This window comes from Balaenoptera ricei, chromosome 17 (genome assembly GCF_028023285.1).
Source record: "Balaenoptera ricei isolate mBalRic1 chromosome 17, mBalRic1.hap2, whole genome shotgun sequence".
Lineage (NCBI taxonomy): Eukaryota > Metazoa > Chordata > Mammalia > Artiodactyla > Balaenopteridae > Balaenoptera > Balaenoptera ricei.
Window position 1 is genome coordinate 3,780,612 of NC_082655.1, and position 26,729 is coordinate 3,807,340.

General features: G+C 56.6%; 1 protein-coding gene across 1 annotated transcript in view; it reads left to right on the top strand.

Annotated features, from left to right (window-relative positions):
• Positions 1–226: 226 nt before the first annotated feature.
• KCNK9 (potassium two pore domain channel subfamily K member 9) overlaps positions 227–26,729 on the top strand; it is an 86,146-nt gene continuing 59,643 nt past the window's right edge. The window contains exon 1 of the mRNA XM_059902037.1: positions 227–902. Coding sequence (XP_059758020.1) covers positions 227–902 — 676 coding nt within the window. The remainder of the gene's footprint in view (positions 903–26,729) is intronic.

The window sequence follows — 26,729 nt, forward strand, 5'->3', positions numbered from 1 at the left end:
TCGAAGGGGAACGCGGAGGGGTAAAAGGGGCAGGAGGTCCCGCGGGGCGCGTGCGGACCTGTGGTCTCCTAGCTGGGCGCCGCCTCCCCGGAGCCGGACCCGGAGGGGCGCGGGCCCCGGCGGCCGCGCTCCGGCTCCCGCTCCCGCCCCTGCTTTTCCGGCGGGAGCTGGGGGCGGGGTGCGGAGGGCAGCGAGGCCCGCGCGGTGCCCGGCGGGGCCGCCGTGCATGGCCCTGCGCAGTGGGGCGGGCTGTTTCGGCCGGGTCTGGCGCAGGGTGTCGGGGCTCCCGGACGCCTGGCCCCGGCGCTCGAGCAGCCTCCTGTGCCTGTCCGCCTTCTCGCCGGAGCCCGGGCCCGCGCCGCCCCTGCCCCGCCAGCCGCCTCGCGGTGGCGGCGGCTGTGGCGGCCCCGGCGGAGGGGGGCCCCCCCAGCCTCCCCGCCCCCCGCCTCCCCGCTGCTGCTGCTGCTGCTGCTGCTGCTGCTGCCGCCGCCGCTTACAACTTGGAGGCGGCGGCGGCGGCGGCGGAGGAGGCGGCGGCGGCCGCCGGGCGCTGCAGTGGGACGCGCGCGGCTGCGAGCCTGCGGGACATGCCCCCCGCGCCGGCTCCTTGCTGGCGGCCATGAAGAGGCAGAACGTGCGGACTCTGTCCCTCATCGTCTGCACCTTCACCTACCTGCTGGTGGGCGCCGCCGTCTTCGACGCCCTCGAGTCGGACCACGAGATGCGCGAGGAGGAAAAACTCAAAGCCGAGGAGATCCGGATCAAGGGCAAGTACAACATCAGCAGCGAGGACTACCGGCAGCTGGAGCTGGTGATCCTGCAGTCGGAGCCACACCGCGCTGGCGTCCAGTGGAAATTCGCCGGCTCCTTCTACTTTGCCATCACGGTCATCACCACCATAGGTAAGGGCTGGGCGCGCCGCCGCCCGGCTCCCCGCGTCCCGGGAGGAGTCCGGGGAGGCGGCTGAGCGCGCGGCGCAGGGCTGGGTGCGGGGCGCCGAGGGTTAAACGCAGCCTGTCGCCGGGGCCCCTCCCGCAGCGCCCCCTCCTCTCCGGGAGCCCCCGCCTCTCCTGCGCCTCCGCGTCGTCTCACCCCTCGCGGACCCCACCCGGTCCTCTCCTCCGCGCCGGTGTCTGGGCCGGGCGTGCGAGCCCGGAGCGAGCGTGCCGGAGCCTGGAGGGCGGAGGCGCCACTTTTGCGAAGAGAGTGGAGCGCTAAGAATAATCCCACAGCAGACACCCACCCACCCACCGCCCCGGCGCGGGCTGGGCTGCGCGGGCCTCCAAGCCTTACACTTACTACCTCTCCGGGAGTTGGAGAGGGCTGGCCTGGCACCTGCGGCGCGGAGACCGACTCAGGTGGCCGCGGGCGGCTCTCGGAGCGAGGCAGGCGCTGACCCTCGCCAGCCTCCAGCCTTCTCCGAGCCCAGGTTTCAGTTTTCCTGCCTCCTGGCTCCTCTTCTTCCATGCTGGAACCTGGTCGTGCCAGGCCCCTGGGAGGAGAGGGTTTGCTCTTTGGTGATGGGGGGGGCGGTGCGGTGGCAGCCTGGTGAGTGGCTCTAGGAGCGCGGCGGAGGGCCCGTGGGGGGGCAGGACCAGCCCACCCCCAGGCTGTGCCGGTGGGTAAGGCACGTGTGCGAATTGCCCAGAAGCCGGGGAAGTTCAGCTCTGGTCTGGGGAGAGAGTCCAGTTGGTACACCCTGGGGATTCCTGGGGGTCTGAGCCCAAAGGTGCTGCCCGTGAAGCAGCCTCTCGTGGGCACCTAGGGCAGGACCCCCACTGAGGCCAAGGGGTTCGGGCAACTTGCGTCCATCATACTTGTAGACCTGTGGGGAATAGAGCAGGTCACTTCATCCCAGTGGGTTTGGGGCTGCCCTCCCCACAGCTGCAGGAGGCAGGGTGGTGTCTCTGTGGTGTGCACCTTGTCCCAGCGCGGCACCCGGCCTCTCATGGCCACCTCCTTGGACCTGTCAGGGCCACTGTATTGGCTTGGGGCCACCTCTAGTTTGCTCCCCTCCAGTTCTTTGTGCCCCTGTGCCCTGAGAAGAGGCCTCCTCTTCCCCATCCTTCTCTCCGTCCCTCCTGCCTGACTTCTCTGGACCTCCTTCTCTGATTTTCCCCTTGATATTTTTCCTTCTCTGGAAAGCTCTGCGTGCTGAAAAAACAGGATTTCTCAGTGCCATATGCAACAGGAAGCGCCAGCACAGGACGGCTTGTCTTTCCTTCTTGGTTGAAAAGAGTTTTTAGAGAGTCATCTTGTTTGAAATGTTTAATTCATTGGTGTAGGTTTTTATGTTTTCAGGAGGAAATTGTCCTTCTGTTGTCTGTGGAAGCAGCTTTGCTCCTCTTGCCACACGCCCTTGGCCCAGGGGCCAAAACACAGTAAAGTCCTTCCTTTCCCACCCTGTGCTTCCAGCTCCTGAAAGGGCCAGCCAGTCATAACCATCGTTTCTGTTCTTTACACTTCCAGTGTGAGCTGTGGCCATGACACACATGCACGGGGCGTCCATCCTGCGGGGCAGGGCCCTGCTTGCGGGAGAGCCAGAGAGCCGGGGATATGCCTCCAAAACTGACCACCCCTGGGGAGGGGAAGAACTCATCATTCCCTAAAGTGCCTTGAGTGATGTAGACCCAAATCAGATGAAATCTGCGAGCACGCTGGCCACCAGTAGTGAAATGAGCACAGGAAACCTTGGGCTGGTCCCAAGAGTTGAACTGCAGCATTGAAGAGACGGTTGGAGTTAAAATCAAACCCAGAGATGTTCCATTTACCTGATAAGGTTCTTATCGATTGCGTTTATTGATTCTGATTGGCAGTTCTGGGCATGTGCCTCTGACGGTTAGGACTCCAAAGAGAAAGGGTCAAGGCAGGGTGGCCAGGTGAAGCGTGTGGAGGGGCAGCTGGTGACTGTGCCGACTTATTCCTCACTTCTTTTGTTGAGTTTCCAGCTGATTTTCCAGAAAGAAAGGGTGGAATATATGTGTAAGGCTAGGAAGAAAAGACTGTCCTAACTCAGCTGCCCTGCGGTGGAAAGATGCGAACCTGGAGCCAGCTGACCGGGCTTGGAACCTGAGTCCTGTCAGACGGGAAGACCATGAAGGGGAGGGTGGTGTGCTGACTCCCAGCCTGTTTCCCCACCTGTAGAAGGGGCGTGACACGGTAACCTCCCGCCAGGGTGACTCTGAAGGGCCAGTGGGATCCCTCGTGCCTGCAGCCGCCTGGTACAGCGCTGTGTGCACTTCGTAGGTGAGAATCCATGAATTTTGACATCAGCTGAGCCTCGGACTCTGCCCTAGGAAGCTGTTGAGCTCTGAAGAGCTCGGATTTACGGGAAACCAAGCACCTTTCTAGTTAATTCTGTTTGTTTTCTCCTTTTTTAATATAAATGCAAATTAAGGTGCTCCTAGGCCTAGACCAAAACCCAGCCCCAAGCCAGGCCCTCCAAGGAACCTCCTCCTATCGGGCAGTGATATTAATGAGTCAGGTGCATCTTCACGGGCGTTCTTCTTTTTAATCTAACCTTGAGTGGTTTCTTGAGCATGCGTGCTTCAACTTTGAGCTCGAGTCTCCCAGGTGGGGCAGGAAGCACCCTCACTCCCTCTGCTAGTGTACGCTGCTTCCCGGATGCAGTTAGTAGCGCACTCGGTGAACGGGATCTTCAGAACATATATAATTGCCACTTTGCCTTGGATCTGTGGCCGCCGTTTTCGTCAGAGGCTTTGTTGGGCTCTCACGCTGACCGCCGCCCAGCTCTCCCGGGACCCCAGGCACAGGCACCTTTGTCCTAAGGCGGGACGAGCACAGGTCCCACTGGCTCCAAGAAGGCAGATTCACTCCCATCGCTGCTCCAGTTCTGGGTGCCATCCGTCCCCGCTCGCTGCTTCTGATGTCTGTGCCACTTGTAGCTGCTGCCCAGGAGATGGTATTGTTGCGTTCTAAATTTGGCGAGCCCGAGGCCTTCGGAACTCTCCATCATGTTCAAGATGAAAACTCCTTCTGCATCCCCTGCCGTGCCCATCTGATTAGCAGGCGGGTTGGAAACCCTCCCACCTGCCTTCCTGAGCTGTTGGTAGGAGTGGTGGCAGTCAGGAGTCGCGGCGGCCAGGGGCTGTAGAGCGCCTGCTCTGAATCGCTCTGCTCAGGGCTAAGGCCTGGGTGGGAAGGAACCCCCAGCACACTGGGGCTCTTCCTACAGGAGGCGCTTGAGGCCAAAATTGTGTCCCGCCGTCAGCGACTACTTCTGACAACAGCGGGAATCTCCAGACACTTCTCTTTCGACTCTAACATCTGTGTTGCAAGTAGTTACCACCCTCAGGATCATTAAAGAGGAAACTGTGCTTAGAATTCAGATCTCATTTGGAGGATCTAAGAGGACGATTTAAAAACTGGGCCTCACAGGGGAAGGAGGGAAAGAAGAGCCCTGGGTTTTGTTTGTGCTGCTGTTTGGAGGAGGAGCAGACTGACGTCAGGCCCTTTGGGCCCGGCTGATGAGGGCCCCGGCTCAGGAGGTGGGTTCCTGGCAGGGGGTGGGGCACAGTCCGAGAAGGTTCTGCGCTCCTGCGGGCTCCCTGCCCAAGGTCCCCCACCCCAGCATGCGGTGGGGCACCCCCTTTTCTCGCTCATCCGCAGGACCTTGAAGAGACTTCTCACCAAGTGGAAAGCGTCTCCCATGTCCTCTTCTCGCGCTCTGGGGTGCAGGTTTCGATCCACGGTTTACACTCTCGCTGCGTGCCAGCCCCTGCCTGGCCTGTGCTGCCTCTGAGGCTCTGGGGACCGTCTAGATGACAAGATAAGGCCTGGCCTTGAGGCAGGAGGGGAGCTGGAAACCCAAACAGTTGGGTGCAGTCCAGCGTGAAGCGTGGGGACAGCTAAACTAAGTTAACCCTTCCCGAGCCGCCGGCAGACAGCCCAGGGGCTGGGCTGGGGGATCCCGGTGGGCCCTCGCCCTCCAGGACGGCGCGGCTTGCCCTCTGCCCCTCACTGCCCCCGAGCTGTGCCCCCTGCCCTCCGCACCTCCCAGCTCCAGCATTGTTGGTGCCATTTATTCTGCCCCTGGAGGAACCGTGTCTCCTCCGGGCACCGGCGGGGCATGCACAGAGCCCCACACAGAGTGGTCACCTCCAGAAGGACCGAGGATGGAAGCACCGCTTCTACGCACGTGCGCTCACGTCACCCCCGAGGCGGGAGGAGGTGTTGCCCCACTTTACAGATGGGGAAACTGAGGCCCAGAGAAGGCAGTGCCCACTGAGGCCGAGGGCCTGGAACTCTGCAGTCGGGATCTCCTTACCGCAGGCTCCAAGGATGGATTCCACCCAGGAGCCAGGGATGGGCCTGTGGAATGTTCCATCTGTGTCTTTCTGCTTCTCCCTTTACCTTCACGGTTCAGGAAACCTGCTCAGCCAGGCCCGAGTGAAGGACCCGGCCACCCAGCACACGGTGGGCTGGACGGGAAGGCTGGGGTCTCCTTGTGACTTTCAGTATGGCAGCTGGTCGGGTGCAGGAGCATGAGGTGCCGTGTTCAGCTCCTCCTCCCAGGCCTGCCCGGACCTGGCCTTGCTCGACGTGGCCCTGGCCCTCCAGCAAGCACGGACTATTTATAGATGTCCTGGGGGAGGCAAAGGGGTGGGTTCCTTGACTCGGGGTGACCTGAGGGAGACGGCTCTCCCGAGGCATATGAGACACCACGCTGAGGGCTCTGAGACGGCAGGGATCACTTGAGACCCCGTGTGCAGACACCTATTGCCTTCACCTGCTCTTTCCTGACGGCCTGGACTTTCATCTGCTAAGTCCGGGGAGGTCAGAGCGGGAGGTGAGCCAGGCTTCCGTGTACATCTCTTCCCCTGTGGACCTGCGTTGGCACCTGCACCCGTCCATCCCCGACTCTGCCCCTCAGCCAGCCCTCCCCGCACCTGTGTGTCAGGCTCCACACATCCCCGCATCCGTCCGTTCTTCCCTCCGCGCTGTCGTTCACTTACTCGTTCGCTCACTCCTCATTGCTCGGAGCACTCACTCAGCTCCATGCGTCTGCTTTCCGTCTTTCCTCCGTCGGTGGGATGTTACCCGGTTCCTCCCATGGGCGGGTCAGGGTGGGTGCGTGGTGGTGAGGAGGAGGGGTGCGGCACCCCTGGCAGGGCTCAGTGAGTGTTAATGCCTCGATGGCGGGGGGTCTTCAGGTTGCTCCGGCCTCATCTCCTTCCTGCCAAATGGTCAGCCGATCCCAGTCACTTTTAATTTTTAATTTTTGAGAGAGTAGAATGTTCGTATGGAGAAGCGCGCGTGTCACAAGTGTACTGCCCGGTGATTCCGATAAACAAACTCTGCCGTACAACCAGCGCTCAGATCAAGAAACAGAACATTACCAGCACCCGCGATCCTGCCTCATCAGCCGGCCTTTTCTTGAACGCCTCTAGTGACAGGGAGCTCATCACTTCACATGTGATGAAGTGTGTGTGCTTAGATGAATGTTGAGGTTATTGTGTGAAGTTCTGATCTGTGGGCTTCCATGTGGAAGGGGGTGTGTGTACTGGGGGGGGGGGTCTTCTCTTAAAGGGCCGGCCAGTCTCTCTGGTGGTCACCTGAGGAGGGGCCAGAAGGTCTCCATTTAGAAAGTGGAACTCGGGGGCCCAGGCCCAGGAAAGGAGAGGGAACTCAGCACCCAGAGCGCAGGTGAGTCTGGAGTGGGATGTGTGTGGAGTGGTCCAGGGTGGGATGGGCATGGGGAGCTAGGATGGACAGGTGGGCAGCCCCGGGCACCTGCCCCTGTGAGTCAGAACACAGAGCAGCCCCGCTCTGCCTTCACACCAGCCGCGCCAGAGGACCAGGGAAAATGCCGGAGGAGATGAATGTAACGCTGGTCCTGGCAGTGCTCTGGGAGGGAGTTAGGAGGCAAGGACTCTGGAATTCCCCGGTGGCGCAGTGGTTAAGAATCCGCCTGCCAATGCAGGGGATCCGGGTTTGAACCCTGGTCCCGGAAGATCCCACATGCCGCGGAGCAACAAGCCTGTACGCCACAACTACTGAGCCTGAGCTCTAGAGCCCACGAGCCACAAGTACTGAAGCCCGTGTGCCTAGAGCCCGTGCTCCGCAACAAGAGAAGCCACTGCAATGAGAAGCCCGCACACCGCAACCAAGAGTAGCCCCCGCTCGCCGCAACTAGAGAAAGCCCGCGTGCAGCAATGAAGACCCAGTGCAGCCAAATAAAAAAAAAAGAGTCCATGGGCAGTGGAATCTGGGACGTGAGAGTCTGGTTGAGGGTCTTCCCCTCCGCCTCGGGGATATCCTCCTCCAGGCCACCCATGGACGGCGGGCGATGTCGAGGTCCGGTGTTCATTTTCTTAAGGGATTTTGTTCAAAGTTCCCTTCTCCTGCCTGTCCCAACTCTGGGACCTCCGTCTGTAGAAGGTTCTCCCTTTTAAGCTGAAGGCACCCACCCTGTGGCTTACAGTTCTCCAACAGAAGGGCTGAGTCGAGCTTGGTTCACTTCCTGTCCTGTAACAGTCTAGGGAATTTGGAGATGGCCCCAGGGCCCCTGAGTTTCTTTTGATAACGCCTTTGTAAGCCGGCCGCTCTCCTCTGAGCAACTCTGGTGCACACGTGCGCCCTCCAGGTCGGGTGTGATCACGCAGGGAGAGCACACGTGCGGGAGAGCAGAGGGTCGCCTGCACTGGTCTGCACTGGACTTCTGTTCACGCTCCCAGTCAGCACCCCAGCGTTTCTGGGCGGCCCCCTCCCTGCACTGACATGTTTCCAGCTTCTGGCTCACGTGAACTTCTGTTATTCTCTGTCTTGGACTGGGGTGAATCCAGGCCCTGACGTTGATCTCGGAGCGCAAAACAACTATGTGCTGTGGACCCAGAGAAGAAGGGATGGTTGATGGAAAAATTTGCAGCAGGGGACGATGAGAAAATTTAGAAGCGTCTGTGAGTGCATTGGCCCGGCTTGCCAGGACTCTGTGAGATGTCTGCCCCGGGGCCCGGGAGAAACAGGGAGTCCCCAGCTGAGGACCATCTGCTGCCCTCAGCCACCTCCGCAACCGTGCTCCTTCCTGGGGTCCTGAGCGATGATGGGCCTGGCCGGGAAACAGCTGCTCAAAGGCGGGGCTGCCCCGTGCGGTGGGCTTGCCCTGAACTGCCCTCAACCTTGTCGTGTCCTCAGCCCTGGGAGGAGCCCTGGGTGGCAATGAGGTGAAGGATGGGGCCAGACCAGAGGCGGATGAGCTGTGGCTGGCGTGAGGGTGCAGGTGCCCTTGGGTGGCAAGGGGCGTGCCGGGCTGGGCGTATGGAGAGCGGAGGGGGCCGGGGCCAGGCCCTACCGCTGGCCTTGGTCTTCCATCCGCAGGAGCGGGTCATGGTGCCGCTTGCCTCCAGAGCCTGAGTCCAAGGGACTCGGGGCCGGGGGCGGCAGGCAGATCACGGGGGTTCCCATAGCCGTGGGCAGTACTGCTCACGTCTGCCTGTCCTGGAGGCCTGATCCTAGGCACGTCCCTTTAGCCTGGGGCTTTCTCATCTGTGAAATGGGGACGTAGAGCTTGGTGGCTCTCGAGCATCAGAGAACGTGCCAGAACAACCGTGAAAGGCCTCCTGTCACAGCCCCGGGGCTTTGCTGTGCTGACCGTGGTTGCCAGGTGCCTCGCACCTCCTTGTACTCCGCCAGCTCTTGGCAAATTGGAGCGTCGTCGTTTTTAGCTTCCCAGCCCTGCTCTCCTGCCCCGTCCTGGGGGACATGCCATCCCCTGCCTGTCTCCAGCCCCCACCCCTGCTGGGTCCCGTGGCCCTGACCCTCGTTGGGGGGCTGCCCCATGCCCACTCTGTACTGAGAGAGCAACCCCCGAGATGGAAAAGCTTCTGGCATCCAGCGGAAGGAGGCTCCCGTGGTGGGATGCCAGGCTGGGGGCCTCGGGGGCCTCTGGGGCCGTGGGGTCCAGCCCTGGGCAGTAGGTTTTCTCAACCCAGGCCTGTTGGGAAAATATGGCTTTCCGGGAGGCCGCCTTCCACCCTGCAGCCACGGTGACCTTTCTGAAGCCCACGCCACCATCTTCCTCTGCCACTGACACCCCTGCACCCCCAACTTCTCGGGTCAGAGCCAGGCCCACCACGCCTCCTGCAAGGTGCCCCGGGTGTGTGTGTGTGCCGCAGCCTCCACAGGGGGCACCTGAGTCCCCAGGGCCGCTCAGGGCACCTGCCGGAGGCCGAGGTGCGCGCCCAGCCCTGAGAGCTGTGGGGACTTTGAGTGGTTTGGGGCCATCTTCCTGTTCGGATGAGCCTCGGGGCCACTGGGCAGGTGCAGGGCAGAGGCCTGGCCTTTTGAACTTCAGCTGTTGGTTGTAAGGGAGGACAGCAGGTTAGGGACCCGTCTTGCCAAATGAGGAGCTTCTCACTCCCACGTCTTAGATGTGTGATCTCGGTCCCCAAGGCCACCGCTAGTGACGGGCTCGTGTGAGTCTGTCAGGCACCTGGCGGGAAGAGACACCCACCTGTGAAACAGCCTTGGGCTGTCACCAGCCCTGCCAGACGTGAGGTACGGGAAGGCGAGAGGTTCCCAGCGGGCAGCCTCACCAGGCCTTTGCCCCGGGGCTGAGGCGTTCAGTGTGTTGTCATGGCACCCAGCCCTCCGCCCTGCTGCGCCCTGCCTGCCCCTCCCGCCCTGTGGGCCCCCGAACCTCCCTCCCTCTCTCCCCACGCCCCCTGGGACACCACTGCCAGGCAGTTCCCACCTGGGACCTTGCCCGTGCTGTCCCCTCCACCCAGCCTGGCCCTGTGCACGCACAAGATCCTGAGACTGTACTCGTGTGTGTCCTCTGGGCGCTGATCAGTAGGTGACAGCAGGGGTCTGCACTGCGCTAGGTCCGCTCGCCTGAAAGGCGCTTGAGGGCTGGGCTCAGGCCTTTTATGCCAGTGTCCCGAGCACCTGGCACATACCGGGCCCCAGAAGGTGTTTGATCATTGACTGCCCGATGGCCCGTCAGGAACAAGATGTTGTACACAGGGACCAAAATGCCAGTAACTGTGAAGCACGCGGCAGTGGTGTCTTTGGTCCCTGTTGGCCATTTGTTGGAGGCGTGCAGGGTGGCACACATCTGGGGTGCTGTGGGTTTCAGGGGCGGGTGAGGCCTGCTGGGAGTGAGGGGCAGAGCCTGGCGCCGGCAGCCACTTTGGGAGCTGCAGCCCCGAGGTGTCCAGGCTGGGCACAGCTGCTCCCTGGACCCTCCCCGTGTGCACGCCTGCCCCCCTTGCTGTCCCTCTCCCACACCTTCAAGCCGTGGTCTTCGTGCACGGGGGAGCTTGGTGAGGATCTCCCTGCTGACTCTTGGGGATTCCATTAGGTACTTCCATGGTGCCCACTGGCAGTGTCCCCACTTCCTTGGGCAGGAGACCGTGATTGCTCATGAACCACAGTGAGGATGCCGGCATGAGGGCGGGAAAGAGCGCGGGCTGTACGCGGGGCCCCGGCTCTGGTCACCGGGGGACCTCGGGCTGGGGCAGGGTTCTCCCCGTGCACCGTTGACATTCGGGGCTGATACCTCTTTGCAGTGGGGACCGTCCCGTGCATCGCAGGACACGGAGCATCATCCCTGGTCTCCATCCTCTAGTTGCCAGTGGCAACCCCCCTCCCCCACCCAGTAGTGACAAATAAAAATGTCTCTAGACGTTGCCAGATATTCCCCGAAGTGCAAAATGTCCCCTGGCCTGGTGACTTCCCTTCCCTGAGCCTCTTCTGCAGACTGGGAGAAAAAGCCACCTTCCGAATCATGGCCAGAGGGGGCCGAGCGGCGTGGCGTGTGCGTGTGCGCAGTCAGTGCCTGGGAGGTGGGTTCCTTCCCTCTACCTGCCCCCTCCTCCTGCCCAGAGGAGGCCTCACAGCCACATGTCGGGAGGGAGGTGACTCCGGCGTTGATCTTTCAGGCACAGTCCCATGTGGATGGGGGGCAGGAGCCCAGGTGGGATTGGGATGAGTCGCTCAGGTGGGGCTGAGGCGAGCTCGCTCACTCCGGTCGGGTGGGGTGAGCTTGGAGGTGTTGGGGGGAACCGTAGGAGGGCGCTTGGCTTCCCCACCTCAAGCAGAAGCTCTAGGCAGCGTTGTTGTGTTGCAGGGAGCACCGAGGGTGTGGTTCCTGCTCCAGCCCAGCTGCGAGGCCCCAGGTATGTCTGGAGGCAGCTCGGTGTCCCACAGGCTGCACCTGCAGTGTCGGGGCCTTTTCTCTCTTGGACTCTGGTTGGAAATGACTGCTCGTGATGCAGGGCTGGCCTGGCTGGGCTCTAACCACGAGGCTCGTCTGGGCCCCAGGAAAGGGCCTCGCCCAGGGCTGCCGCAGGCCGTGGGGGAACGTTCCCTTTGAGTCTGGTCGTAATGAAGGGTTTCCCAGTGTGAGCGCCATTTCCGGGGAGATAATGACCTCTTTGACTGCGCCCCGAGTGCTGAGGGGCCCTGGCAGTTGGCACAATTGGTCTAGCATCTATTTGGGACAAGTGTTTAGGCCAGAGGGATTCGAACGCCGACGAAGTTGGTGCCCAGTGTGTGTTGGTTCACAAAGTAGCTCCTACATCACGGAAAAGGGGAAGTAGTGAACCGTGGCAGAGATCGTTTCATAAAGAGGGGAGAAAAGTCCCCACCACTCCCCTGTGGTCTCGTGGTCACATGCAGGAATGGCTTTAGCTTTTCATGTTCCCACTCTCCTCGTTCCCCAACTGTGCTCACTGTTTTTATCCTTTCATCAGGATGAATCTGTAAGGGACTACGTTCCGCTGCCTGTAGCAGAGAACCCAGGTAACCGTGACCGGACCAAACAGCAATGAGGGAGTCTGGGGCAGGTAGATGGGCTGACAGGTGGCTCCACGATGCCTGCAGAGACTCAGGCTCCTTCTATCTTTCTGCTCAGCCGTCTTAGCTTGGCTTCAGTTCTCAGGCTGGTGCCTCTTGGTTCCAAGATGGCTACCCTAACTCCAGCATCACCTCCGGCATCCTTTCCTGGCAGGAGAAAAGAACAAAAGACAAAGGCCTGTATCAGCTGAGCCTGCTCCTTTCTAAACAGCTTGCCTACACGGTCCACCTAAGGACTGCTACTTACACGTCATTGGCCAGGACTTTGTCTTATGGCCAACCCTATCTGCAAGGAAGTCTGGGAAAATGTAGCATGTTGCTTTTCAAGCCAAATGGGTTCTGAAGGTGAGGAAGGAGTGGAGATGGGTATTGGTAGGCCCCCATGGTGTCTAGGCATTTCAGAGTCTTTTTCTCTTTAAGTTTATATCAAACATTACCTTGTGTTTCTGCAGTCTTAAGGGAAATATATTTTCACAGCTCCATATCCACTAAATGAATGTATGATCATCTATTTAACCACTTCTCTATTTATAGTGTTTTAATGTGTCTTTCCTTTTTTTTTTTTTTTTGCCAATTATAGATAGTGCTTTATTGAATGTGTGTGTGTGTGTGTGTGTGTGCTGGGTTATTACTTAAGGGTTTGCTGTGGTGGTGGGATTCCCAGGTCAGAGGGCACGAGCACCTGGGAGTGATGTGTGTTGTCTTGTAAACAACAGCATATGGTGCAGGGCTTCTAGTCTCACTGCAATTTCAGCAGCCCTCAGCAATGTTGAAGACGTGTTTTGGATGTTCTTACTATTTTAGGACATTCTCTTAGCAATCTTTATGTGGCCTGGACCAGGTCATGTGGGGCTAGAGGGCTGGTGTCCACAGCTGTGAGAACCCATCGTCATCCCAGACTCAGCTAGTCCAAGGGAGTCTTGCGGGGGCAGTTGACACCTGGAACCCACAACCTCCTGGAAACCCCGGAGCCAGGTGGAGGCAGGGGAGCCAGTGGGCCCTGGTCTGGCTCCCAGGGTCGGAGGTTTTGCCTGATCAGTCTGGTCCAGCCCGTTGGCTTGGTCACTGGAACTCTGAGCTGAGAAGCAGCTCCAGTGGGGAGGAGTGCTGTGATTGATTAGTCATGTGTGCCACGGGTATAGAATGGACAATGGCAGTATGCCTGCCATGTGCTTGCCCACCCCAAGCTAGCGAAAGACATAACTTCAGAGGTGGAGGGCTTTTCCCTCAATACGCCTGGAGTGACATCTCTGTGGAGGACTCTCTGGATATGGATGTGGTTTGTCCCCGCTGTTATCTCGTTCACAAAGCAGGGTCCCATCCACTACCATCTCTCATCCACATGACAACCCTGTGAAATAGGCATGGTTAAGATTAACTCTGTTATGCCAGCGAGGCCAGACACGTCCAGTGGCTTCCCAAGGTCACACAGTGGAGTTTGGGACTTGAACCCAGGTCTCCTGCCCTCAAGCCCAACATTCTCTTCTTTATACCACTGTTCACCTTCCTGGCATCATGGGTTGGATACAGGGCAGAAGACCTGCCTCGGTGATTACCGTCTGACAGTCAAGAGGATTCAAAGGTCATCTGGTCCTACCCTTTCAGGATGGCATCGTTGCTTGACCCTCCAGTGACAGGGAGCTCACTGCCTCACTAAATTAGTAAGGAAAGGCAGATGTGGGACTGATGTTAAAACAAAAGAAGACAAAAGGTTCTCATCTGCTTGTCTTGGTCATGCTGACCAGAGCACCCCAGGGCAAGCTTAATCTCTAGTCCCTGTCACAACAATAGAGCTATCACTCATGGGGTTTTGTTTTTCTACAGATACCATCTCAATTAACTTTATCCTCTCAACAACCCTATCAGATAGATATTTTCATGTAGTCCCATTTTACAGATGTGGCTATGGAAGATCAGAGAGGTCAAGCAATTTTCCCAAGGTTACACAGCAAAATAATGTCAGAGTCAGGAGTTACACCCAGGCAGTCTGACTTCAGAGTCTGTGCTTGTTACTCTTTCGTTAAATACTGCTTCTTTTGACCTTCTATATCAGTTAGCTAGTGACGTGTAACAAATCACCCACAAATATAGAGGCTTAAAACAATGACCACTTATTATTGCTCACAGACTGTGGCTCAGATGGGCTTGACCGCTCCAGAGCACTCAGCTGGGCAGCTTTTTTCTCATTGCTGGTCTGAAGCTGACGGGGCAGCTCTGTTCCAAGCCACTGTGTGTTTTCCTCTTGGTGATGGCAGAGGTGCAAGAGGGCAGTGAAAGCAAGTGAGGTGTCTTATGCCATGACCCTGCTACCGTGCTGTCATTTCTTCCACATACCATTGTCTGAAGCAAGTCACTGACAAAGTCCAGAGTGTAAGGGCAGGAGATACACCTGCCCACGATGAGGCCAAGGCAGGGGTGCAGTCTACTCATCCTCCTGGACCAACAGTTTGTCCACGCCCCTTGCTGAGCCTTTCCTGCTCTCCATGCTTAGCTGCCTGGTGCAGTGGAGAGAGCATAGCTTTGGACTCTCATCTGGGTTCAAATGCTGCCCACTTCATAGCTCTAAGATGTGCCGTTCTCTTATCTGTGAAATAGACAGTGTATCATCTACCTCTGTATCAAGCTCAGGCTGCCATAACAAAGCACCATGGACTGGGTAGCTTAAACAACAGAACTTTATTTTTTTTGCAATTCTGGAGACCAGTAGTCTGAGATCAAGGTGTCGGCAGGTTTGGTTCCTCCTGAGGCCTCACTCCTTGGCTTAGAGATGGCCACCTTCTCTTTGTGTCTTCGCATGGTTGTCCCTCTATGGGTGTCTGTGTCCTAGTCTCTTCTTATAAGGACATCAGTCACACTGGATTAGGGCTACCCTACTGACCTCATGTTAACTTAATCACCACTTTAAATACCCCCATCTCCAAATTTGGTCCCATTCTGAGGTGGGGGGTTGGGACTTCAACATATGAATTTGGGGGACACAATTCAGCCCATAGTATCTTCCTAGGACTGCTATGAGCAGAAAAATGGAAATGAAAGTACCTATCCAGGCCTGTCGTGCAGAATTGCCTCCATAAATGTTGGTCTCTGCCCTATCACATGTAAGAGTGTGAGCGTATATCCCTACGGCCAAGGAGCTTTTGTTGCCCCGATGTATTAATTATCCTATCATTATTTTCAAAATCTGGTTACATGTTGGGTCACAAGGCTGCCACGGTAGAGCGGACCCAGCCTGGGATGTGTCATCAAGAGGCCCGAGCTCAAATCCCTGCTCCACCTCTTACTGGCTGGGAGACGGTGGGCAAACCCCTTCCCTGGTCTCAGCCTCAGTGTCCCCATTTGTTCACTCCAGGTGATCCTTCAGCATGTTTTGGGGTATATGAGGTCTACTGTGCTTCTTTTAAACTTCTTTCTTAATTGGATTTTCTAACAGGTAGCGTGTAGTACTTCCGTAATTAAACACACATACATAGTAATGTTAAGTTTTTGGTGTGATTATTTTATTATGGTTATATATAATAAGTGAGTCCTTATCTTTTAGAGATATATACTGAAACGTTTAGAGATGAGATGAAATGTCTGGGATTTGCTTCAAAATTATCTGAATTGCAGGGGAAGTGGGTGGAGGTTTAGATGAAATGAGATTGGCCATAGGTTGTTAATTACTGAAGTTTGATTATTTGTGTTTGGGGGTTTATTATACTTCTAACCTCTACCTTAGTATATATTTGAACAAAACGTAAAGTAAAAGTGGAAGTCTCTCGTCACAGTCTAGCCCCTTAGCCCCACTTCCAGGTAACAGCTGCCAGCAGGTTGCTGTGTAGAAGAGGATGAAACAGTTGGCTCCTATGCAGGCTCTGGCCTGCTCACAAGTTTTCTTTGGCCCTTACATTGCTTGAAAATATTTTGAATTAGTTGCCAACATATGTTGATCTTTCAAAAGAACCAGCTCTTGGTTTTATTATAGTATAGTAAGGTTATCTATCTTATTGATTTTTGCTTTTGCATTTATTAAATACTTATTTTACATTCTTTAGTTTTATTTTTCTTTTCCGCCCTTCACACACTGACAGTTTCTGTTTCTTAAATAAATGTATCAAAGGCTATACATGTTCCTCTGCATGCCACTTTGGCTGTATCCCATAGGTCTCTCATTATCACTTATTTGTAAATAACTTGCAAATTAGTATTTTCTTTAATCCAAGAATTATTTGAAGTGTGTGTATGTGTTTTAAAATTATGCACACACACACACACACACACATAAAGTTAGCATAGTTGGTTACAAGCATAAGCTTTGGAGCCAGACTGCCTGGGTATTATTCTTTCTTGGCCATTTACTAACTGTGACCTTGAGCTTTTCCCATCTATAAAATTGACGATAATGATAGTAATAATAGGAATAATAAATAATAATAATAATAGCCCTCAAGTTGTTGAGAAAATTGTTAGCTATTGCATTCCGGAAGTTTAAGAGAGCTAATGTTTACTGAGTGTTCACTATCTGTAGGCACATTTCTAAAGCATAATTTCTGTATTCTAAGATTTACTATAATTTTTCTTTGTAGCTCAATGATTACTTTTTGTAGCATTCCATGTATATTTGAAAAGAACTTATCTCTTTGTTGTGCATGAAGTTCTATATAAATCTAAGTCAAACTTGTTTGTTATGTTGTTCAAAGCCTTTTCAAGGGTTGAAACTAGTGATTATTAGCTAAATCAGCCTGCACACCTGTGCTTCTATACTGTTTTAAATGATCATTATTTTGTTAATTCTCATGCCTTTCATGGAGCACGTGCTCTTTCCAGTTCGCCACAGTCCCCACCATCATCACATCAGGTCACCTCACTCATTTACTTCAGCTGCCTAGCTCTACAGACATTTCTGCTTGTGCCCTTGCCTTATAATCATCTGATTGTCATTATTATTAGGTCTACTTTATTTTTGAAGGAGATTGTTAGTGTCTCTTTCAGTGCTTCCTCACTGTGGTTTGTCACTTTCTCCTTGTATTTCTGTCAATTTTAGTTTTATGTATTTTGAAGCTATCTGGTTAGATGCATAAAGGTTCGTGTTTCTCATTCCTTCTTGGTGGGGAGATAAGCTTGCCTTTATAAAACATGCTTTTTTTTTTTTAATGCGCTTGATATTTTTTGCCTTGGGTTCTTTTTTTCCTGATATTATTTCTGTGCCTGCTTTCTTTTATTAGCATTTGTTATATGTGTGTGTGTGTGTGTATATATATATATATATATATATATATATATATATATATATATGTATATATATACACACACACACACACACACACACACATGTTTTGAGCTTATTTTTACCCTTTCTCTTCTAGGAAGATTTTGATATGGCTTATAACAAAATGCCTAAAAATAAGGTACAAAGGTCCAGGAATCTGGGCTGTGTGCCTGTTTCACGTATATTAACTCTCATGATGGCCATGATAGAAGTTCAAATTTACGTGGAGTTTCCTAGGATAAAGGACAAAAAGAAAAGAAAACGTGTCAAATGTTATAACTCCTACTGTAGAGTGTTTGGCACTAAATTGCACAAGAAGGGCTCGCGGAGTAATGTGTTGGTGTCACGAACATCGATGGGGGCTGTGCTGAGATGTGGCTGACCTGGAGACAACCGGAGGACCTGGAGTTCCCGGGGGACGTCTGGGTGGAACATTCGGGGAGTGACGGTGCTAGTCTCTGCGGTACTCTGTCCAGGGCCATCTGGGCTCCCAGTTCCTTTGATTTTCCTGCTTTGTCTTCTTTACGTGTTGTCATCTATACCCGTGTTGATCATATCTATGTCCCAGGCAGGAAGAAGAAGGGTGGGCTAAAGGTCAGAAGGGGTATGCCAGCTGAGATTGCCCTTTGAACAAACTTTCCTGGAAGCCCCACCCAGCAACTTTCGCTTCTCCCTCATTGGCCAGGGGTGGATCCTGTGGCCACACTTAGACCAGTCATTGGAAGATGATGGAGAAGGGGGTGTGGCTGCGTGCCCGATTTCACACATGCCTGAAGGCCTAGGGAACATGAAGCCCGGACTTCTGGGGTGGAAGGCACCTCCTGGCAGCCTGTTCAGAGGCCTTGCAGATTCCGCCTGTACGCCCCATGTACCAGGGACAGCTCTCTGAGCCCTCGGCCATGGTCAGCTACCACGTGTCCTGGTATGTGATCTGGTACCACGTGGTCAGCTCCGACCCCTCGGGCAGGTTTCCCTTCCCTGTCTGGGCTTTATCTCCTGAGTGCGAAGTGAACCTGCAGACGAGGTTGGCTCTGAGGTCTCCGGTGGCTGGCGATGGAAACCCTTGGACCTGCTGCTGAAGACACAGGCCACTGGCTGCGTTGTTTGGCATCTCAGGGTGTCCCGAGAGTCCCGTCGTAAAGGGGTCAGAAGAGAAGATGCAGCTGAGATGGGGAATGCTGTCGGCAGGGGATCACCTTGTGGGAGGAGCAGGGGTGGGAGAGGTGAGCAGAGGAAGCTGCCGGCTGGTGATGCTTTCCCTGGCTGCCTTCTTCTCACGCCTGGTGTCCAGACACCTGCTCTCCACCCCTCTGGCAGGGGAGATGCTGGCAGGCCAGTGCCCTCCTCTTACGTCTTGCTGGGCCCATCAGTGACCTTTACAAGGTGGGGTGTTAGGTGCTGTTGGTACCTTTTACTCGCTTCTTCCTATCCAGTGGGCATTGGCAATCAGCCAGGACCTTGTCCTGTCACTGTCGCCTCCCCCAGCCCCTGATGCCCCTGGCTGAAGTCCTGCCTCCCACCAGACCCAGGAGACCCAGCCATCGGAAATGTTCTGGGTTTTTTCCTTTGGGTTTTGTTTTCCAGCTCAGCCTCAGTCTTTTCTGGGCACACAGAGGAGCCCTCTCTAATTTTTGGCTTGCTCTGGGGATGACCTAAGCATTTGTTTTTAAAGGGCTGGCGGGGGGCCACGGGGCATCATGCAACACTGCACTGAGACCACATTACCCACTCGGCCTTGTCCCAATGCATGCATTTCTGAGATGGCTCAAGGCCTGTGCTGATATGCATCAAGCTGGCTACAGGCCATCAAATCAGATCGAGTCACTCCCCTGCTCCAAAGCTGTCGATGGCTCCCAGCTGCCTGCAGTGCACAGGCATTGCCCACCACGGCCCTTGGAGTCTGAGCTGTTGCCTACCACTCAGCGCCATTCAGCACCGCACCCTGTGCCATGTAGATGGAGTCCCTAACCACTAAAGACCGCTCCTCTCTGGCTGGTTAGGTGTCCCTCCTGTTGTCCCTGTAGCTCCAGGGCCCCCGCCAGCTCAGCCCCTGTCACCCCATGTCATGCCCAGCTCCTCCCAAGTCTGACTTCCTCCCCTGCCCGCTGCCTTCCCAGCAGGGACTGAGGCATTTGTCCGCCAGTGTCTGGCGCTGAGCAAGCCTTCGGAGAATGTTTGTTGAATGAATATAGGCATGGAAGTGGAACAGCTTCCACAGGAGCTATATTTAATTGTTCTAGAATATTCTCCAAGTCTTTCAGAAAAGCAAATCCTTGAAAAACCACAGCCCACGAATCTGAATGGCAGGTGTTTGCACGAAGTGGTGGGTAGTCCCGTTGGGAGGGCAGCCCCGCTTTCCGTGGGAGTGGGGTTCTCCCTGCACCCCTCACCCTCCCGGCTCACTCTCAGGAGCCTGCTGATTTTGCTGTTTTTCCTCCAAATCCCAGGGTACCTGCAGGGCCTGGTCTGGTTCCCTTGGGGTTGCCGGGAGCTTTTGTATGAGCAGGCCATGGGAAGGAAGGGGGCCTTCCTTCGTCCACCTGAGGCTGGGCTACTTTTCCAGGTGGCTTGCTTTCCTGAGCCCCGAGTGCGGCTCTGACTACGGGCCAGGCAAGCTGCCAGTCAGTTAAATAAACTTCTCCACAACGTCACTCTGTGCACTGGTCCACGTGCAGACCTCTCTAAGTAGGGTGCTGGGTCCAGGCGTCCACTGCAGGTGGCCAGTGCCCCACCCCCTGACGTAGGATCAACGCACCGCCGGCCTCACCACGGAAGCCTCTGGGACTCTAGTACCTTCCAGCAAAGGGAGCAGTCAGCCTGATGTCCCCTGTGGTGTGGGGTGAGCTTCCTAAAGCCTGTGGCCCTTGTCCCGCCCCCAAACCCTCAGGGGCTCTGGGAGGTCTGCAGGGTCAAGTCCAAACCTCGGAGATGTGTGGACCTCCCCCCACGACTCTACCCATCTGTGCCAGCATCCTCTGTCCTTCACACTGTGGTCTGTGCCTCCTGCTTCCCACCTTTGCTCAGGCTGGTCCCTCTGGCCCACATCCTTCCAGGCTGCCCTGCTGTCTCTTCATCCAATGCGCACGCGTGAAGCACCTTGTTAGTGAGAGGAGCCCTGCTCCGTGGTTAGAACCGCTGTGGACTCAGGCTTTGTCGGTGCTTGTCCTGGCCTTTCTCTTGAGCAGCTCAGTGTTTTCGTATGTAAAATGGGTAGACCAGTGGCTGCTTCTGAGAGGTTTTCTGAGAATTAAGAGAAAGTGGGTAAAGTGCTTGGCCTGGTACCTGGCATGTGGTCCGTGATGGATGGACAGTGGATGCTGTGATGTTGATGTGCTGGACTCTGCCAGATGCGGTTGGCTCAGAGGTGAATGAAACAGACACGAAAGCCACATGTCTGCTCCGGGAGATAGTTGTTAAACAAGTGAAGACACAAATCTGAAGCTCCAAGTCGTGGGATGTGCTGAGAAGGGCAAGAAGTGGGTGCTATGAGAGTGAGTGCTGGGGACTAAACTCCGATTAGGTGGTCAGGGGCAGCGTCCCCCGGAAGTGCCATTTAAACTGAGACTTGACGTAGGGAGAAGTTACTTGCCCAGGACGAGGGAACAGCGTGGCATGTGCAAAGGCCCTGTGGCAGGAGAGGGACTGAAAGAAGGCTGGGGATGAGGCCAGAGAGAGTGCCCCGGGCTGGGTGAGTGGGGCCTGGAAGAGTTGAGGGAGGTGGCAGAGCTCTGGAATTGGAGAATTGGGCCAGTGGGGCTCAAATCCTTAGCCATTTACTAGTGTGTGGCTTTCTTGCCCACGTTACTTAACCTCTCTGTGCCCTCGTTTTCTCAGCTCCAGAGTAGGGGTTGTGAGTGTCAACCTCAAAGGGCTGTGTGTAGATTCAGAGAAAGAGTACAAGTGCCAATCCCGGCACACAGTGGGAGCTCACCTAACTTCCAGACACTCCCTCGGCTAAATAAACCACTGCATGCACTTGAGTGCAAGGGGTTGCAAGGTGCACTTGAGAAAGACCTCTGGCTGCAGGGGAAGGGTGGGCTGCAGGGAGAGGGGGAGCGGTGGGATGCAGCCTTCATGCCTTCTGGGTGCAGAGGGAGGCTCTGGGTGGGGTGGTAGCCTCAGGGAAGGGGAGAGGCAGGCCTGAGACGCTGAAGTCGCAGGAGGGCAGCTTCCTCCATAGGAAGGATCCCTCCCTTCTGCCCCTCCCCCAGCCCCAGGACTGTCCCCGAGGTGGCCCTCAGTGCTGTCCAACTCTAGCCCCTTGGAGGTATGCAGGGCCCAGCTGGCCTCAGGAGCTGCCACTGCAGGACCTGGACGAGGCCCTTGCTCTGATTCCTGAGGCCAGTGAAGCAGGAGGTCAGGGTGGGCAGCTGAAGGGGAAGGCTCCTTCCTGAAGCTGGGACCTGCCCTGTCCCCTGTGACACCCCTGCAGGATTGGGCACTGGAACTTCCGGTCCCTCCACCTCTGCCGCTGCTGACCCAGGCCAGGTCAGGAGCCTGCACTTGGCTGGCCCTGGGCAGAGGCTGTGCCAGCCGGAAGAGTCTCTGCCAGCTCCTGCTGGCCTCGGGCATGACTCCCCAAGTCCCCGCAGGCATGGGTGGGCCCAGGTGGCTCGGAGGACAGGACCCAGGAGCTGCAGACCCCCAGGCCATGTGCCCCAGGCTAACCCCGCCAGGGTCACTGCATCACTTGGTGAATAATAACAGCTGTGATGTGGCTCGAAGCGAGGCTGAGAAAGAGCCTCCGGCTGCAGGCAAAGTGTGGGTTCCAGGGCCAGAGCACAGGTGGGAAGGTAGTGGGGCTGCGGCCTCTGTCCTTGTTTCATCCTTGTCCCCATGTCCTAACTCAGTACTTGCTTATTAACGAGTGAGTCCTCTTGGAGTCCTGCTCTGCCCCCAGGTGTGGAGCTGCTTCCCGGCTCTGGCTTCAATCTCCCCTTCTGTGAAGGAGGAAACTGAGCATCTCTGAAAAGACCTGGGTTCAGATCCTGACCTGTGCCCTCACAGGCTGTGTGACCTTGGGTGAGTTCATTAACCTCTCCGAGCAGTTTTTGCATCTGTAAAATGGGACTGCCAGTGTGAGGACTAATGGAGAAAAGGCTGGTGCGTGGTAACCTCTTGGTGACTTTGGCTGGTTCCTACTAACAATCCCTCAGTCTTATCCAGGCATGTGTGTACCCAGAGATCCTGGATTGAATGATCGCTACCTGTGTCAGTGAGGAATGGGTTGACTTCTTGTGAGTCTTGTAAAAATCTGACCACAGCAGCTTAACCAGTTTGGGATTTTCCCTAGAACAGGAAGTTTGGGTGTCAGCAGGCCAGCTCCTTGGGGAAGTCATCAAGGACCCAGGCCCTTCTGGCCCCCTGTGCCCCCATCTTAGCGAGCAGCTTTTATCCTGCCTCCTCGGTGGGAGGAAGGGGAGGAGTGAAGGTGGGTGTCTGTTGGGGCTGCCCTTGTGTATCGGGGACATGGGCTCCCCCAGAGCCCTGCCTGGCAGGCGCTTCCGCTGTCACTGGGCAGATCAGGGGCCCGTGCCCACCTCTGGTGTTTCTAGCTGGGCCCATGGCTGTTCCAAGTAAAACTGGGGTTCTCTCAGTGAGGAAAAAGGGAGTACGGTATGGAGTGGCCAACCCACGTGCAGGCCCCACATTGAATGCTTACTACTCTGAAATGGGCTTAAAAAGAAAAAACCTGCAAACGCGTCAGGGGTAGTCTTTCAGGTCAGTGTAGACCCGGGCCTCTGCAGTAGCCGCTGCGTCTCTGCCGCCGTGTGAATGTAACGCGGGGTGTAGCCATGCCCAGTGAGGGAGGGTGCAGCTTTCTTGCCCACTTAATGCCTGGGGAGAGGCCGTTCATTGCTGCATCTTAGAGCAAGGCCCTGGGTCCAGAACGGGAGCCCATATGTCCCTAAAGGCCCAGTGATGGCCCCCAGCCTGGCCACGAAGCCCCCAAGCCAGCAGGCCCCAGACTCCCAAAGGGAATAGTGTCTGTGTGGCGTTGGAAGTGGCCGTGCAGCTGAACCAGTGACCTTGCCAACAGCGGGCTCGGACGCCCGTGCGGACGCCAGAGGACATCCCAGGTGTGTGAGGGCCCTGCTCCCCGGAGCCTCATCCCAGCAGAGCTGGAGGCCCCCGTGGAAGGGCCAAGCTGGCTGCGGACTAAGATCCAGACGCACTTTGAAGTGACGTGGAGAGGGGGGGCCGGAGAGCCCGGGTGAGCACGGGGCAGTGGTTCCAGAGGGACAGAGACCTCGGGGCTCTCAGCCCACAGAGGGGAGGCGGGCTCAAATTCTGAATCCAGGAGGGGAGGCCCGAGGGGCATACCTGCCAGGAGAGGCCTCTCCGCGACCCTGCGGAATCCTTCCACCTGAAAGAGGGGGGCCCACACTTGGACGGAATCCCGCTTCCAGAACTTCCCAGGAGTTGTTGCGGCCCTGCAGAGCCTGGGGAGGAAGGTTGGGCTCCCAAGTCCAGGAGGCTCCAGGCCAAGCAGGGGGGGCAGCTGGGCGGCCCTGGACTGGCCAGGGCGCTGGGCCTCCGGGCTGGGGTGCCAGGCCAAGCAGGGGGGCAGCTGGGCGGCCCTGGGCTGGCCAGGGCGCTGGGCCTCCGGGCTGGGGTGCCAGGTACTGCGCTGGATTTCAGAGCATCCCGCTTCTTTCTCTTCTTGTCAAGGGTTCCGACCCACTTTTCCCCCTTTGCTGAGTGCTCAGTGTTTAGAGGAATTATGTTCTCTCTTGACCCCGAGCTGTCTCTTGGGGTTGGAACAAACCAGCAGGCCAGGCGGGCTGGGTGATGAACGCTTCTTGGCATTTGGGGTCAGACTAGCCTGCAGGACAAGTGCTGTGCACAGAGCCACAGGCCCTGGGGTTAGGCAGGCCTGCTCGTGAGCCCAGCGCTGTCCCTCCTCCCCGGCGTGACTCAGTGTCTCGGCCTCAGTTTCCCCATCTGCCACATGGGGTTCGCACACCCAGAGGTGACAGGGAAAGCATCTGACGCCCGGCACAGCTGCGGCAGGGCCCGCTGCCCAGCATCAGCCTTCAGCTGGTAGATATGAGGGACAGGGCAGTGGGGTACAAGATGGCACGTGAGGGGGTGTCTGTCTCCCAGCTGGTGGGGAGAATGGCGGTGTTTCAGCAACGTGGGCTCCCTGTGTTGGTGAGAAGTGCTAGTGACATGTGCGCCCACCTCGCAAGGGATGGTGGCGTCTGTGAGGCACCTCGTGTGCGGAGTGCGGTGTCCCTTTTGGTTCCCTTCGGTCTCCGGGCCCCTGGGATAGGTTCCTCCTTCTCAAGCCCAAGTAGGCTCCTGGGCAGGGAGGCCCACTCTCGCGGGCCACCGTCCCTCTCTGATGCCTCACTTCCACTCAGCTGGTGGACAGTGTCTGTCCCTCTTGATTCCTTTGCCCTGAGGGCCCGGAATTTGCACTCAGCTGATCTGGGGGTGAGCAGCTCACAAGGGCAGCCCTGGGGACAATTGACCCTCGGGCCAGACTGCCACGGCCTGGATGTGTGTCCTCAGCAGGAGGTGGGGCTGGAGCGGGGGCAAACACGATGCTGGCCTACATCTGGGGGAAGCATGTACATTCCGGGGCCCCGCGGCCTGGCTTTTATCCACTACTTGCAACCTGCCTGCCATGGGCCGTGGACAAGTGACTTGCCTCGGTTTGGGGAAAGTTAAAGTGAGCATGTACTTGGGAAGAGCTTAGGACGGTGCCTGACGTGGGGCTGATCCCTAGTCATTGCTTACGCTTGGAGAATCAGGCACAAGCTGAGACTGGAAGGCCCTCTGGGAACAAACCTCTCATTTTCCAGGTGATCCTGTCCTGAGGAATTCTGGTGTCTTCATCAGGCAAAATTTATGATTGCCGACTCTGCACCAGCTCCAGCTAGGGAAACGGAAATGAGGAAGTGACAGGTTGTACCTTGGTCATAGACCAGGGTGGGAGACAGACAAGAACCTGGCTAGTGGTGGTGCAGAGGACCAAGGGCCAGGAGGGGGCCTGAGGAGGGAGCCACCACTGGACATCTTTGTTGTTGGAGAGGAGTTGGGGCTGTGTATTTGTCAGCATAGGCTGACTGCTGTAACAGACACTCCCACGTCCCAGTGACTTAGCACAATACAAGTTTATTTTGCTCAAGTTAATACAGGTTAGAGACTCTGCTCCACTAGGTCACTCAGGGCCCCAGGCTTCTTCCATCTTGTGGCTGTGCCTTCTTCTAGGTCCTTGGAGTGCTCTCCGTTCAGCTAGCCAATGTGGAAAGACAGCTTGGAGGTGTGTGCAGAGACAGACCTGGAATTGGTGTGTTTCATGCCTGCCCACATCCCATTGGCCAGCACACAGTCATGTGGTCCTGCCTAGCTGAAAAGAAGTCTGGGAGATGTAGTCCAGCTGTGTGCCCGGGAGGAAGTGTGTGAGGTGTGCCAGGTTTGGCGAACACCAGCGGGTCTGTCCCAAGAGGCTTCTGGGAGAAGCTAAGGCTGGCCCGGGCCGTGGAAGATGCCTGGGAGTGGGGAGGGGAGACAGGCCCTCCAGGCAGGGGGGCAGCTTGGGTGAGGGCTGAGAGAGCCCAGCACATGTAGGGGAGACAGGAAGCCCAGGGGATGGGGTGAGTGGAAAGGCGTGCAGGGGATCATGGGATGTCTCCCCTCATCCCCCAGTCCTTCAGGGTTTTGGTGTTCGTTTCCAGTTGAGGCACTGCCTGTGCCCCGAGCAGGCCCCGCTGTGAACATTATTACCTCATTCAGTCCTGCCGCCTCTGGTCCCTTTGGGGCTGGTGGACACCCAGGGCTCCGGGACATGAAGTCATTTTCCTGTAGCTCACTCAGACAAGTAGCGTGGAGCCAGGATTCGAATCCCAGTGTGCAGTCAGTGCTATTTCTGGTGCTCCACACCGCATCTGTGTCACCGGGCCAGGAGTGCATGCGGGCACCCAGCGTGGGGAAGCCTCTGGGCTGACATGCCAGCCCATGGACATGGCCCTTGGGTGTGGCTTTCAGGGAAGCACGTTCTGTGCACAGGGGCCTCTGAAGGCCACACCCTGTGCTGAATCCCCATCTGCTGCTTGGCCTCAGGGCCACCGGGTGTCTGAGCTCTTGTGACCCTGACTGCACGGGTCCCGTCACAGTGTCATTATTCCCATGAACATGTCGGCGAAGGAGGAGGGCCTCAAGCAGAGCAGAAGTGGGGGAGGGAGGCCGTCTGGCCGGGTTGGGGGTGGCACAGGTTTCTGGGCAGAGCTGGGTGCCGGGGCATGAGGTCCTGGGTTCGAGTCCTGGCTCCCTGCTCCATAGCTGTGTGCTTTGTACGAGAAAGCGCGTCGGGCTCCTCATCTGTGAAATGGGAGTGCCGGGTCCCCTGCCTCACAGACACAGTACTGGGGGCACTGCTGTCTGTCCACCTGGCCCTGGCACCCTGTCTTGGTCAGCTCAGTGACCATAACAAAATGCCTCAAGCTGGGTGGCTTAAACAACAGAAATTCATTTCTCACAGCTCTGGAGGCTGGAAAGTCTGAGATCAAGGTGCCAGCCTGGTTGGGTGAGGGCCCCCTTCCTGGTTGGCAGATGGCCGCCTCCTCGCTGTATCCTTCTGTGTTGGAGAGAGAGAGCTCTGGTCCCTTCCTCTTCCTATAAGGACATGAATCCCATCATGGGGCTCCACCCCCAT